The 15,772-nt window shown below is 46.5% G+C and overlaps 1 protein-coding gene across 12 annotated transcripts in view; it reads right to left on the reverse strand.

The window, feature by feature from the left end:
- The window catches only part of CACNA1D (calcium voltage-gated channel subunit alpha1 D), a 300,511-nt gene that overhangs the window by 60,669 nt on the left and 224,070 nt on the right, over positions 1-15,772 (reverse strand). For all 12 annotated transcript variants that reach the window (XM_072720761.1, XM_025986349.2, XM_072720759.1 and 9 more), the window contains 10 exons: positions 15,413-15,482; positions 14,513-14,579; positions 13,602-13,749; positions 11,123-11,252; positions 7,720-7,779; positions 4,951-5,057; positions 3,143-3,230; positions 2,445-2,552; positions 2,305-2,357; positions 518-664 (listed from right to left, as the gene is read on the reverse strand). In XM_072720761.1, the coding sequence (XP_072576862.1) occupies positions 518-664; positions 2,305-2,357; positions 2,445-2,552; positions 3,143-3,230; positions 4,951-5,057; positions 7,720-7,779; positions 11,123-11,252; positions 13,602-13,749; positions 14,513-14,579; positions 15,413-15,482 (978 nt within the window). The remainder of the gene's footprint in view (positions 1-517; positions 665-2,304; positions 2,358-2,444; positions 2,553-3,142; positions 3,231-4,950; positions 5,058-7,719; positions 7,780-11,122; positions 11,253-13,601; positions 13,750-14,512; positions 14,580-15,412; positions 15,483-15,772) is intronic.

A 15,772-nucleotide genomic window follows, 5' to 3' on the forward strand; every position in this document is an offset into this window, starting at 1 on the left:
CCAACCCGAGAGAACCAACTCATCCACCTTCTGCAGTTCCTCTGGGCATGGCAACTTGACACTGGGGCCTCTTGAGGGATGTATGCTCGGGTGGCAGGGGCAGGATCTGGGGTGGGCATCAGAGCACAGAGCACCAAAGGTGCAAGAGACTTTCCTTTTGTATTTTCCCTTCTTTCTTCTTTGTGTGTGTGTGTGTGTGTGTGTGTGTGTGTGTGTTTTAGCTTTACTCATCAAAATCCCAGCCATTCTTCAGAACCCTACTCTGTGCATCTCTGACACAGTAGGCCCTCCTGTCTGATTGGACTATGTGATACTCTGACTAGGTTTGGTCCCCAAAGGGAGGAACATGTTGAGCCAAGCGTTTCTCCCACTGCTAACCCAGCACATCGCACGGAGCTGTACCAACAGCACGCTTCATGTGTGAGTGAGCGAGTGGGCCAGTGAAAGACGTGACGTGTCGGCAGCCATCTGTGTCCGGCACACAGGAGCACTAGGAATAGGTGTTCTCCATACTTACGCAGGCCAGCCCTCGAACGTGGAGACCGTGAACAGCGCCATCATAGCAGAAAGGACGTTGTCAAAGTTAAAATCGCTGTTTTGCCAGATTCTCTCCCGGACCACAGGGTTATCAACATCCCCATCCTTGTAGAGGATGAAAAGCCCCCTAGAGAGGAAAATAAGTGTGGGTTATCCTGGCTTGACATGAAATCAGTCCCAGCAGCCCCAAGCCCACGTACGGACACCATCATGCTCAGTCTGCCCGCCAGCGTGTTTGTCATCCTGTTGCCCTGCATTTAATCTACTCTAAGATTCCAATAATCATCGAGTACCTACTAAGGTTAAGTATCCTCCAGAGCCACTAAGCAGACATTCAGCATATGCCTGATAACAAATGAAACCTACAGAATAATAAATGCTCTAATGTATAAATGGGCTCAAAGCATATATGGAAGGATCAGAAGCTCTGGTCTGGAGAATTCCATAAGCTCTGAGGAACAAACAAGCCCAGGTATCCTCTCTTTATTTTTTAGATTTTATTTATTTATTCATGAGAGACAGAGAGAGAGAGAGAGGCAGAGAGACAGAGAGAAAGAGAGAGGCAGAGACACAGGCAGAGGGAGAAGCAGGCTCCATGCAGGAAACCCAACATGGGACTCGATCCAGGACCCTGGGATCATGACCTGAGCCAAAGGCAGATGCTCAACTACTGAGCCACCCAGGTACATGCCCCCCACCCCACCTGGGTATCCTCTTATCTATGTTTTGGTTGTTATCAAATTCCTTCTCTTTGTACTAACAATACTCCCAGTTTTCCTTGTTAAGATAATTCTATAATTTCTGGTACACAATATTTGTCATTGAATTTCATTTCAGGAAAGGGGCCAATGCCTTTATGTCACAGAGGGGGGACGGAAGGGGCTTAGGGAGAGAAGAGAAGGGGTCTTCTGTCTGTTCCCATGCTGCTCCATGGCAGGAGGCACCCCTGCCCCACAGCCTACATGGAGGGTGGCCCTGGTGGTACACAACCAGTCACCGTGCAGCTGGCACACTCTGACTTGCACCTTCTGTTGAAAAGAAACCCCAAACAATTGTGAGCAGTGCCAGCAGCCAGACCTCAGTGGCGCCATACCCAAGGAATAGAGAAACACGGACTACATGGTCTTACAACTCTGGACAGTGGTTCCATGCCTTGCCTCACATTCTTCTGGACATCTTGGGATAAGAGACACAGGTGTTTCCCACCTTGTCTCTCTTCTGTCCATTCTTGTGAAGAAAAATATGCCCAAATGTGGGTGTTGGGAGTATGGGGAGAAAGGTAGTCTGGAGAACCTGTCAGTAGGGGCTAGCCAGCTCTGGAATGCCAGAGAGTTGAGCTTTGAGTTCTGGTTTGGGAAAAAATTCTCCAAGCGGCTGGAAGGAGGGGCTCTCTGGGGCATTTCATAATTGTTATTTTAGGTTTTAGGGCACTCCTTCTCCCCATTTAGAGAATCTATGGCAAACACCAAAAGCCATCTCTCCATTCTTTTGGGGGTGATGAAGGTTTGGAACTAGATCGAGGCCATGCTTGTATCACAGTTTGATTGTACTAAATGTCACCAAATTGCAGTTTAAAATGATTAATTTCATGATATGTGAATGTCATCTCAAATGAAACCACCCCCCCCCCATCTCTCCAGCCACGAGCTGAGCACACAAGCCTCTTGCAGTCCATGATGAAAACTTGTGAAATGTGAGCATAGTCAGATCCTTGAAATTTTCTATTCTTCCTCATTCATTCCCCACTCTCACATTCAGGACACTCACCTGCACTCTTCGGGGTTACTTTTGGCTTCATCTGTACAGCGATAGAACTTTCCCTACATATAAAACAGACGGGCAGTCAAATGCAGGCTCCCTGCAAAGTGATCAGCTGGGCTTCATGCCAGAAGGCACATTCCCCGTACCTTGAACAACTGTACTCCGATGCAGGCAAACATGAACTGGAGAAGGGTGGTGACAATCATGATGTTGCCAATGGTCCGGATGGCCACGAAGACACATTGGACCACATGCTGGGGAGAGAGGAGCGTTATCTGCCTCTGTTGTTTGAGTCTCGGGGTGAGCTAATACTAGCCAAGGTTTTCTACGTTTATGAGCATTTTTATATGATTTTCCAACTTTGCATTCCCTTGCACTGGTTTTTCAGGTAGTTATCTGTGGGGAGACCCCTGGTGCATCGTGGTCACCAGGGAGAAGCACCCCTATAGACCAGCCTCTTCCTTGGTTTCCTCCAAAATGGTTTAGTCCAAAGAAACACTATAGGGCACAGCACTGCCTGGCACACAAGTCCACAGGGACCCCTGCCCCCCCATAGATGGACTCCGGAAAATGCAAAACCTCTGACCTTTTACACAGCCTGCATGAAAATAGATTTAAAAACCAAAATAAACCCGAGAAAATATTAATAATTTTAAAAATATACAGTAATCATGTTAAGAAAAATAAATTAACAAAGATAAAATATACTTTCAGCACTTGCCAGAGGCAGTGTCACTGGTTAGAAATGCAATTTCCAAACGTATAACCTTGTAAAACCTATCAAGCCTCAGCCCACCTCTGGCCCCAACCAAAGTAGCTTGGCCCAGAGGGCAGACGCCCAAACCTTAAGTCCTTTTGCTCTGTTTATTGCCCTGAGTGGCCGCAGGACCCTTAAGACCCTCAGAATCTTCACAACGGAGATGGCACTGGATCTAAGGAAAGAGCAAAGAATGAAGGCAGGGTGTATTACAGTCAGATAAAATACTTTGAAATTATTGCAGGTGGTCTTCACTGTAGGACGACTGCCCACGTGGAGCTGAGCTCACCTCCCACTGTGACACACACATACACAGACACACACACTCTCTCACACATGGGTCTTTCTCTGTCCTGTACACACTCCACAGCCCATCCTGGGCCAGGCCCATAGGCATTCACAGATGGAAAAGGGGCAGCTTATTTCAGATATATTTCAAAAGAAGAAACCAGTCTAGACTCCATTCCAGCCCTTACTTGTGTGTCATGATTTAGGAATTTGCTTTGTTGTTTTCACTCTATGTAAATGCTAGGCAGTCCTTGGCTTTTAGGCTGTGGTCTTGTTTGGTGGGTTTTGCTTTCTAAGTAGGGAGACCTGGTCTATGCTGGGCTTCTCCAGCCTCCTACTTCAATGTTGGGTGGCAGAGACCCCATCAGCACCTGTGTGGTGGAGCTGACAATGGAGAGGATGCAGGATGCACTGCCAGGAGAGCACATCCTAGAGGAGCCTGGGAGGTGGTAGCCAGGTGAGTCCCAGGGAGAGGGGCAGGTTAGCTAGAAAAGGGGGAAGGGGCTCCAGGCAGAGGGAGCTGCACTAGAAAGGCCCCAAGTGGGAGAACACAGCTGATGGGGCCCTGCAGGTGGCTGGAACACATGCTTGGAAGGCAGTGACAAGGGCTGCAGGGAGAAGGTAGGTGCAGCTGGGAATTTCTGGAAGCTACAAAGATGCTGTGAGAATGTCCCCTCCAGCTGTAACTCCTGGCTCCCTCCCCCTGGGCAGTGGTAGGAGGTGAGGACTGTCTCAGGTATGGGTCTTTAATTTCCTGAGGGGGATGCAGCCTCTCCATTGAACTTAGGCTCAGAGGTCATAGGTGAGCACCTGTTCTCATATGGGGTACTGATGGCCATCATCTGAGCATAGGTACCTCTAATCAGCAGAAAAAGGGCATCTGGGTGACTCAGTGGTTGAGCATCCTGGGGTCTTGGGCTTGAGTCCCACATTCAGCTCCCCCTGGGGAGCCTGCTTCTCCCTCTGCCTATGTCTCTGCCTTTCTGTGTGTCTCTCATGAATAAATAAAGAAAATCTTTTAAAAAAAATCAGCAGGGAAGCATGGCCACTGTGGGATGCTCCCACTGGAGCCTCTGCCCCAGACCTCTGGGTCAAATAGGCAGGCAGTGTGCTGCTGGGGCATCTGTAAAGGCCATGGAAAGGCCCTAGGGCCCTAACTTATAGCATCTGCCCCTCCTAGCTGAAAATTGTAGAAGCCAAGAGGAAGGGGTCATGGCAGCTGACATATCCTGGAGATTGAGGAAGAAGCCTTCAATATCCAAGCTGAAAGGGCCCCCAGAGGCCCTCTCCTACCTTGTATGAGAACTAAGGTCCTCGAGGGACCCAAGCTAGAATCTGACTTCCCCCTCTCTCATCAAGACTTCTCTGTTGAAAGCAAATATCACACAGAATAAGAATTCCAACTTGGCAGGGGGCATGGAGAGAAGCAGGAGAAAGCATGAACTGTCCCAATGCTTTCCAGCATACAAATCAAGCTTTCCCAGGTAACTTTATGTAATTGTTAAAATAATGCCAGGCCTTTATGACTTACATTAAAATTCCTCACATAAACCACCCTACCCAACAGTCTTCTGCTCACACTCCCACACTCACCCCAGAATACTTACTGAATCCCAAATGATACCAGTGACACCCCAACAACCAGCATATCCAGCAGATTGAAGTAGTTTCTGCAGAAAGCCCCTTTGTGGAGGAAAGCTCCAAAAGTCGCCATCTAGAAACAGAAGCATGAGTGATTTATGGATTTTTTTTTTTCCTCTCAGAAGAAACAAAACCTGGGCTCTTTACAAGACCTTGAGAAAAGTATGACTTTATTAACAAGCATGCATTAGGAAGCCAGAAATGTAAACCAACAGGGCTGAGCAACCAAATATTTGTTCAAAGATGGAAAAGGGAAGGTTATTTCAGATATATTTCAAAAGAAGAGACCAGTCTAGACTCCATTCCAGCGATGACAAACCGCACGTAGGAATCCAGCATGGGCAGGTCCAAAGAGCCTGTCCCAGAAGGGTTTCCACATGGCCCTGCTCATCAGGATGTCATAGCTGCACAGATAACTTGGCTGCCCCACAACATGCCAGCTCTGGCCCCTGAGGCCCCAGGAAAGCCTTTGTCACCCCAGCATGTCTTCCCAGTGGGGCTGGCAAAAGCACTGGAGCCCAGTGCTCACAGGCTCTGTTTAGAGAGACTTGCGTCGCTTTACCGGGTGGGCCCTTGCCTGCTGCTAATGGCACTCAGCGAGACCCAGTTTAAATGGCACCTCCAAGTCCAGTGATTCGATCATGTGCAAGGTGTGGTTGGGAAGCTTGCACAGGCCTCTCCCCTAGGCAGTCACCCAGCTCTGGAATCATATGCCACATGCACCAGGCACCCACACCACGGGTGCTCCAGAGAGGTGCCTACTGGCAATGCAAAAGTTTATTGAGGAAGTTTCCAGAGTGAAAACAGTAAAGTACATAGAGTTCACTGTGCATTTAAAAAAAGAAAAAAAGTTGAAGGCTCAGGTGAGTCCAGAATAGGAGAGCTAAAGTCGGGAAGCTGTTACACTGAACCGTATGAAATTGCCAACACGCCATTGTTCTTGGCCTATAAAAATGGCAATTTTTATTTTTCGATACGGTTCAACTAAATCGTCACATAGCCTCCCGGGCCTTCCCACGGCTAGCAGGAACCACCACTGCAGAAGCTAGATGCTCTTTGACAAATCTCCATTCTCTGAATCTTTCTGGCTTTAAGTTTTGTTTTCCACACCCTCTAACACATCTTTAAAATGAAGAATAACTTGGAAGATTGTAAGCCACTGAGGCAAATATCCAGAAATTTAAAAGCATTAATTTTTTTTATTTCTTTTAAATAACCCTGTATCTCATTTGCCCCCGTGCCCAAAAATAACTATCTTCATTTAACAACTAAAAAATATGGGAAGTAAAATAAAACCTCGATGAACCAGGCTAACAGATTAAGTGGAGCATGTCCCCCATTCAGTTTGAGGAAACTTAAAAAAAAAAAAAAAAAAAAAAGGCAGCTCAGGGAATCAAATAGAGGCAGGGTGAGTGTCCTTGACCTCTAACCCCTGTGTATTATGTGTCTGTGCTCCTCACCATAGTGACGCTGTTAGAATTGCTAACCTGGTACGGTTCTCACTGAGAACTGTCAGCCACAGTTACTGGCTTCAAGGCAGGAAAGTAAATATGAATTTTTAGACTTTTAACAAAAGTTTAAACAGAGGTTGGTTGGTTTTGTGCTGATGTTATCATTAAACAAAAATAAAAGAAAGTAACTCGAAGTACCCCATTCCCCAACAAAGTTCATCGAGGTTTCATTTTATAAAAGGTTTTATAAAGAGCCCAAGTTTCACAGGAGTCTAACATAAAATGCATTTTTCCCCCTGAGATGCACACATAAAAACTCAAAATGGTTTAAAAGAAAATTGTAGTGAAAATTTCCCAGCTTGTCTTCACACTAGCAGATGATTGCTCTGACCATTGTCAAGGGTCACGCTGTCCTGGGACTGCAATGACCCATGCTACTTCGTGAGACAGGGGGCTTCTCGGCTGTCTGCTGTGGGTCTTCGGACCTCTGAGTGCACAGGGAATGAGCTCGTCCCAGGTGGCCTTCACAGTCAGTCCACAAACCACATGCAGTAATGGCAACTGTGAGCTCATGCATGGGCAGTACATTTAGGGTGCCCCGTCCAAAGGGTGCCCTTTTTGTTTGCATAAATGTAAGCCCATCCATCAAAACAGATACAAAATATCTCAACGCAAATAAGACCCGGGCTATCTTGCAAATCCCATTGCAAGAAAATAGTGTGTTACTATTTCAGGCCACTGAAAACAGTTCAATCAAAGAAATGAAGAGAGATACATTCCCTTCATAGGATAAGTGCTTTTCCTCTGACTTTGAGGTCAGGAAAGGTGGAAGAAGGTTCACACAAAGTGATGTATCTGTTATCAGATGACAAATTTCAGAGGTTATGTTTAAAGAGGAGCAAAATATTTCCAGTCACTATTATGAAGCCAAAGTTGCTCCTACATGCACTTAAAGGTTAAAAAGAAACAGCAAAAACAAGTTGAATGATTACAGGAAAAAAAATCCTTTGGTTAAAAAAATAAATAAAAGCGTAGCTTGATCACAGAAGGCAAAAAATAAATATAGTCAAAAGCACTTCACGCTTCTTTGCCGTGTGTCACACAGGAGCGGGCCCCTTAGACACACTGCTGTGGAACCTGTTACCTTCAAAACGATCTCAAATGCAAAAGTACCAGTGAAGACATAATCTGCATAACCTAGCATCTGGAAGGTAAACAAAGAATTGGAACTATTATTGCTACAGCTGCTTTAGAGTATATGAGGATCAATGAAAAAGCCATTACCTTTAACAGGATTTCAACAGTAAAGATGGCTGTGAAAGCATAGTCAAAGTAACCCAGTATCTGCAAGGTACAACATGTTGGACATAAGAAACAGGCATCCGGACAGACTGACAGCTGCACGCCCCCAGGCAGGACCCCTGCATGCAGTCAGACACCCGTTCTCCAGGGATAGGCCCGCCACTCTGGGGGCAGGTGCGCCCACCTGGCCGCTTGCAGCTCCTCTTTGCGACCAACAAAGAGCATCTGGGGACTTACCTCCTTCAACCACTCATGTGGGCTCTCTTCCCTGTCTCCTGTCACGGATGGACAGAGGTTCATTTCTACAAGCGCTTTATTAATAACCTTTGCTCATCGGAGCACCGCATTGACAAACTGGTGACAACAGACAGACTGGAGGCTTATATCCATTTTGGATTTTTAACAGTTTTTGGCTGAATGAAATAGGTTGTCATCTAGCTTAGCTTCGGATAGGTGGGGAAATGTAAATAAAGGTGTAAATGGCATCCAGTGGGGCCAAAAGCTTCCACATGCCCCTTCCAATTCCAGCCCGTGTCATCAGGGAGTAAATACCCTTTCTTCACTGGGGTGCAGGGCTGGAGAAGTCCTCAGGGAAGAGTCTTACTTTGCAAGTGAACTTGTATTTTTACTTATAAAGTAACTTGTAAAACTTTTGGCCTCTGCTCCATATATAACACTGCTCTCCCCCAGCACTGGGATCTTGTTTGGTTTTTACTTAGCTGGGCACACTCAAAGAACAGACTGACCTGGCCTTTGAATTATTAGTCCAGGCTATTTTATCAGTATTCCTGAAAATGCCATCTACTCCCCCACTGAGTCCTGCTCAGAGAACTCTTCCTGGGTTTCTGCATCTTCTCAGAGCTACTGGGTGGGCAGGTGAGTGGTGCAGGGGGTTTGTGGGGGGGTGGCAAAAATCTGACTGCTCAACTAAGGATGCTCACAGGGGACCCTCAACCACAAAGATGGCAGCCAAGACTGCCACTTACAGAGGGCTTCTTGGCTGCTGTTCTTTTTCACAGTTATGCTCTATGGCTTTGAAAGAACTGAAGAGATCAGAGCTAAAGAGACTGTGGAGACCCCTCAGACCAACCCCCTTCAGGTAACAGATGAGGATGCTGGGAAAGGGTCAGGGGGCAGCTACTCAAGCCACACAGCTGGTCACAGCATGGCTGGGCAAGGAATGAGGTCTGCAAAATGCTAGTTGAGAACCCCTCAAGGATGGGATCCAGCCCAGGGGAGCCCTTTACTGCTCCACTACAGTCAGGGAGGGCTCCTGCTACAAAGGCCAACTGTCCTCAGCTGAAGTTCTCCAGAGGGTAGTCATTGTCCAAACCATTTCTGTTTTGAGATTTATAGATCTTGATGGAAACCTCTTGTAAATTTGTATTGCTAGCCAGGCAATGAAAGGTATTTCCAGTACACTGCAAACCCCTGCCCCTTCCCCCATACTAGGTCACAGAAGGATCGTTCATGTTGAAAAGCACCCATGTAGTCAAGGCAGACACCACTGCCCACATACCAACAACCCAACTTGGTGCTGAAGGTCAAAGCTCTCAGATTCAAGTTATTCTTTATTCCATTTACTCCTTGTTTACTAATAACTCAGCTAAGGTAAAAACAACAACAACAAAACCTCTGCTTGAGTCCACTTACAGGGGGTATCTAAAGTAGTCAAACCCTTAGACAGAAGGTAGAGTGGATATTGCTAGGGGCCAGGGAAGAGAGAAATGGGAAGATGTTCAACAGGTATAAAGTATCAGACATGCAAGATGAGTAAGTTTTGGAGATCTGCTGCACAACACAGTGTCTACCATTAAGAATGCTGGCTCGTACACTTAATTTATCAAGAGAGTAGATCTCATGTTAAGCATTCTCACCACAATCAACACTGTAGTATTTGACAAGCAATACACGTACGTGTACACACACACACACACACACACACACACACACATCTGTTTAAAAAGAACAATAACGTTGTTGGAAAGAGCAGCCGGGAAATAAACTCATGGGGAAGTAATCAAAATAAAAAATAAGAACATGAGGCCCCATGTCAATTAACTCCTTGTCAATCTGTGTTCTAGACTAGCTCCTGACCTAGTCTGTCAATAATGGTATTTTTTTTTCCAAACAGCTTCTTCCTCTTGTGCTTCCTTTCTGTGATGGAGCTCAATGACACCGAGGTCTTCACTCCGTTTGAACATTTAGATAGAGACGGTCTCAGAACCTCTAACGCAAGCCCTGATCTGTGAGTGCAGATTAAGACACGTGCATGGCCTTTGTCTTTACATCTACACCAATATGTGCCTTAGGAAGGAAGTTCTTTAACATCTGCATAGCAGAGCGCCCATGTTTTATCAGTCTGATAGATCAGGTCTGCCAGGCTTCAAACCAAAAGCACTGGAAATGAAAAGACACAGCACAAGGCTTGACAGTCCCAACCCAAATCCTGGGACACTGATCTGGTGATTTGTCTGAATCCTCAAATCTCTCAAAATCTGAGGTACCCAGAGAGGTACTAACCAGGCAGCAATGCTGAACGGCCGCGCATGCACACTTGCAGGCCTCCCTCCTCTGGGTTTCCTTGATCATCACCTGAAATTGTACTATAGTATCAAGGCCAGAGGAATCAACAGACTGCCGGTGTTCTGAAGTGGTGATGTCACCTTTGGGTTGGTCTTTGTTCTCAATGCTGAATGAGCTGAACTGTTAGGATGGGGCTGCTTAGAGGCAAGAACTATTTGAGAAACTAGTTTCTGTATAGCACAGATGCAGTGGAAGCGTGCTCTCCCTAAAGTACAAAACTGATAACAGAAACCTTAACTGTCGACTTGTTTTCTTTGTAAAACCCCTCCCTGGCCCCACCAAAACATAGTTCTTCCTCTCCACTGCACCACTCAGTTCCACACACCATGGCCCCCCTGCCACTTGTGTTTCCCCCAATAATGAAACCAAGTTGCTCTGTGAATTTCAGCCTATGTCCCTAAATGAGAGCTTCTGGGCACGTGACATACCTGATTCCACTCCTAATTTCTCTCCTGCTGGATGCTACCAAGTGGGCAGAAACCTCAAAATAGGGGTAGATGTGAATTTGACCAGGGAGGCGAAAAGAGGGACCAGGGCGTTGGCAGCAAGGAACGAAGAGGAGAAGAGGGCCCCTGAAGGCACTTTAAGTTACTGCAGAGTATTTAAAATGAAGTGTAGTGGACGGGATTCAAAACAGGTTTGTCGTGATGAGACAAATCCCCCCGCCTGGCACTCACATCCCGAAATACCAGATGCCTCCAGGTGCATGAGAGGCCTCCTCTACCCTTTAGCCCTGCCTGAGTGACTGGTGCTCGTCCCAGTGGAAGACCCGCCCACCTGTCCCTGCTCTGTGGCTTACAGTGTTCCGGAAGGAGTGGCTGCGGATGGGGTCCTCGGCGGCAAGGGCGGCACTACTCAGCATGATGAAGACGAGGATGAGGTTGGTGAAGATGTGGTGGTTGATTAGCTTGTGGCAGCCCACGCGGATCCTGTGGGGAAAGCCGCTGCATGGACACAGCCCTGGGCAGGGCCAGGGCCTTCTGCATGCTGGGGCTACTTGTGGTGACACGTCAGGCAGAGGACAGCTGTCTGCCGTGCTACCCATGCTCGCACCTGGCCAACCAGAGCCACCTGACTGTGAGCCCCTGTAAAGTCCCAGAAGGCAGACCCCAAAGGCCCACAGTGCCGCAGCTCTGTGTGTGGGCTCCATAGACATCATTCATCAAGTCCTTAAAAGTGGGTATTATTGTCCTGCTCCAAGTGGAGAAACTGAGGCTTAAGCATTTGAAATGTGTTAAGGTGATGCAGCTAGTAAGGATTGAGGGAGATTTCCAATCCAGCAGGATGGTAACAGTTTCCCACTAGGACATGAAGCCCAGTGGCTTCCTTTCCCTGCCTTAGGAAGGAATCTGAGCTCAGAGCTCATTGCAACAGCTCACAAGAATGAGAGCAATGCGTGAAGGGGATCCAGGGGTACAAACTTCCAGTTATAAAATAAACAAATCACGGGGATGAAAAGTACAGCATAGGGAATATCATCAATAATATTGTAATAATGTTATCGTTGTGAGCACTGCACAATGTACAGACTTGTCAAATCACTATGCTGTGTGCCTGAAACCAATAGGCTATTGTATGTCACCTAGACTTCAATTAAGAATTAAAACTTAAAAAGGAGACTAACTCCTTTTTTTACACTGCAGCCTGGCTGTATGAAAATGTAGTAGACGGGCTGGTAAAATCTCCTGTTATATGGAGATTCCGTCATAAGTGCTTTTTGTTTTTGTTTTTAAACTTTGGAGTCAACCCACAAGCACACCTAAGAAAGTGGAGTGAAAGTTGCATCATGCAAGAATTGTATAGGGATCTTATGAACCATGTGACAGAGTCTTCAGAGTCCTGTTGCCCCTGAGATCCCAAGGGCTAATTATGCCAGACTACCCTTAACCTCAACATTTGATTTTAGAATTGAAAGATTTAATTTTTAGCCTACAGAATACATGCATATTTTCCCTTGAAAATATTTTCCTTTTTCACTTTCAAAACTAGAGTCAAGTTTATGAGAAATCTCCCTTTTGGGGCTGCTTCATGCTGGGATGTGCCCTGGGAGGGCTTGCAAGCTGTTAGCAGGTGAGTCTGGGGAAATGATCCAAAGCAGTGAGTGCAGGAGTGTTCACAGCTTTGGGGGGACGTCAATCCATTCCTTCAATATATGTGGACCCAGCGAGCTGTAGGTGTCAGTAACATCAGCTCAGTATCTTTTTTTAAAGAGACACCCAGGGGTGCCTGGGTGACTCAGTTAGTTAAGCATCTGCTTTTGGCTCAGATTTTGACCTCAGGGTCCTGGGACTGAGCCCAGAGTCAGGCTAGGGAGACTCAGTGGGGAGTCTTTCTCCTTCTGCCCTCCCTCTGGCTCATGCCCTCTAATAAGTAAATAAAATCTTTAAAAAATTTTTAAAAATAAAAAGATACTCAAACTCTCAACAGTGATGAGCTATAAAAACTATTATCAAATCCTCAAGTTACTAAGGACTACAGCCTTGCTTCCCACCTATGTCTCCCTGGGGACTGTGAATTCCACAGCGTCCTTCTCTGGCAGTCAAGAAACGCTTCTATAATTCTAGAAACCTTTCCAGGAGCTTTTCATTCCCCCTGGTATGCCATCTGTCTCAGATGATTTAAAACCTAGAAACCAGCTAGTAAATAAATGTCATCCTCTTGCAGTACTTGTAAGTACCGTGCTCCTGGTGAGTACCATATCAATTTAACACGAGAAATGCTATTTTAAACAGGATATCATAGGGCTGAATTGAATAGCTACCACCTATAAAATATCAGTGAACAATATCACTTCATCGCCATAAAACCCAGTAGGGAACAGGTGACAAACTAAACTGGATCTCAAAATGAAGATGCTATGTGGAACTTGGTCACAAAATTCTCATCCTCAGAGCATCTCAACAAAAGGGCCCGCTCATGAAGAAAGGGTCCTCTGGATGGAAAACACAGGTGACAACCGTGGACACCTGAGCCATGGGCTCTGACTAGTACAGGGGCTAAGGGGGAGGAGAGTCTGGGATGGCACCTCTCCTCGGAGCCAGTCATACTCCTAACAGCACCTCCATCCAGGAATGGGACAGCCAGGAAGAGACTGGGACAGAGGAAAAAGGCAGGCTGGGGCAAGAGAGGGGTCAGAAAGGACTCAGGGACTCCAATGCAAAGGCACAGAGAAGGGCTGTGAACCACCCTCCTTTACCCCATCTGCAGCATCCCCTCGAGCAATCTGGAGGGTGACAGGTGAGACACAGCAGCAATGAAATCAGAAACTGAGTATTTACGGGTTGGTCTTGCTCAGAATGAAGAATGCACTTCCTTCGGGGATGGGGGCGATTTTCTCCTTCATGTTCAACTCTGAGATTCTGCGAGGACGGGGGCCAGCAGGAACCTCAGGTTCATCCTCTTCCTCCTCCTCTTCCTCTTCCCCTACTGTAAATGAGACACTTTTTTTTATAGGCACGAAATAACACGATTGCATTTGGGTTTGAATTATTGTTCGCAATTTCATATAGAGAGCAAACTTTCACATCTATTAGCTTACATTAATGAAAACCCTTCCGAATATGGACTGAGTTCCTGTGAAGGGCTGAGAAGCGTGCCTGTCTGTGAGTGTGTGCAGTACTGGAAAGAAGGTTCCCAGCAGTTCCAGATCTAAGCACAGGGAGAGGGTACTGGCAGTGGGATTCTCACTGCTATAACTCCCAGTACCCAGCTGTTTCCCCAGTAGCCTTGATCAGCTTCACCCTGAAAAACTGTGCATGAGACTTCAAGCCACACACAACCATTCCTACCCCCTGACCCCCCTCCCCCACAGTCTCTGCTACATCAGCCAATAAAGGCACCAGCAAATGTGAAAGGGTCAGGTGAGCAGTAATAACAGTAGGAATGTCTGGTTGCCTCCTAGAAAGATTTTTCAGGACAAGTGGGGCTTGCCTTGATCCACTCACACTTTCTCTCCCCACAACCTGGATTTTGGATTATGTAAGCTACCCGGGTGACCAAGAGAAAAAAAGCAAGGCTAACTGCTCCACAAGGGGACTGGCCCCGTGGCCTCAGCAGCCTCCCCATCCACCATCACCCCAGCTGGGCTGGCCAGCCACAGATTGAGCCTCTGATCACTGAGTGGTAGCAAAGCTATATCACACATGAACTGAAAGCCTGTCACTGGCCTCAGTGACACCTGTCACCATACCTGGCACATCACAAGGTGGGTAGGGGTCCTTGTCTTCATCCTCTTCTCGGTAGTCATCAATTGTAACCTAGGATGACAGAGAGGTCTTGAGAGGAGGGGAGACTCTGACTTCAGTGCACTGCAGAGGACCAAAGTATAGACTCAGCCCTGCCATTCAGTACAGGGATAGAAGCTCTGTTGCACATAAGTGCATGCATGCCTATGGACAGGTGTCCCCAGTGATGGTTCTGCTTAAGACATAGCTCTGGGGGCAGATGAGGAGAAAGTGGGTCTAACTCCTTCCCAGCCATGGCTAGCCAGCACCAGCCATGCCTCTCTCTACCCAACAGCGTCCCACATGCTGTATGGTAACTGCACAGCAGATTCATGTCTCCCTGCTAGAATGGGATGCACACAGGACCTCATCGGTCTTGTTCATTGCTGATCCTCAGTATCTGCCACACAGTAACCACTCTAAGTATTTACTGACTTAAGGAACAGACAAATGAAAAATCCAGAGCTTTCCTGAGTGGGATGAAGTTTGACAGCATAGCCCTGTGCACCTCCAATTCCAAGATTTCTTCTGGAGGCAGACATCTATTAACAATCCTCTTCTTGAACCCCCACCGAGAAGATACTAACACGTCAGGTCTCACGACACAATTTCAATAAAGAAAAAATAAGTGGTCCCCCAGTCAGATACATGTCATACTGGTTATTTGGTGAAACACTGATTAATAACCAGCTAGCCGCTTAAATTCATCCAGAGTCCCCCTGAGAAGCCAGCGTCTACAATGGTGTGCCACACTCTCACACCAAGTATCACACAGAATACTTCTCATGGTGTAAATGGTACTCTAATGACAGTATGAACAGATTCATTTATAAACAAAAAGGAGAGAATTACTTCAGGATATATACCTTATTGTCACTGTTGGCTATCTGGTTGACTTCTGGTTTGTTGTTCTTTTTATTTTCCAGGCTCTCTTTTCTACAGGGAAAAAGAACACGAGAAACCAAATAGCCATATTTCTATGCATAAAAATGCTAATCCAGATTCTGAATCAACAGTGGCCTGATGAAGGACAGAATTTAATTGGAAAAAACTGTAACAGTAAGAACATAGCACAACTCACACTCAGAGCTTCCCATTCACCATGGTGTACTGGCTTCATTACATAGATCATCTCATTAAAATTCTCATGCAAGAGCTCATCAGCATTGAAGGCATCATTTATTTTATGACACCAAAATTAACCACAGAGGTTCTATAAACATGAG

The sequence above is a fragment of the Vulpes vulpes genome, chromosome 9, assembly GCF_048418805.1.
Source record: "Vulpes vulpes isolate BD-2025 chromosome 9, VulVul3, whole genome shotgun sequence".
NCBI lineage: Eukaryota > Metazoa > Chordata > Mammalia > Carnivora > Canidae > Vulpes > Vulpes vulpes.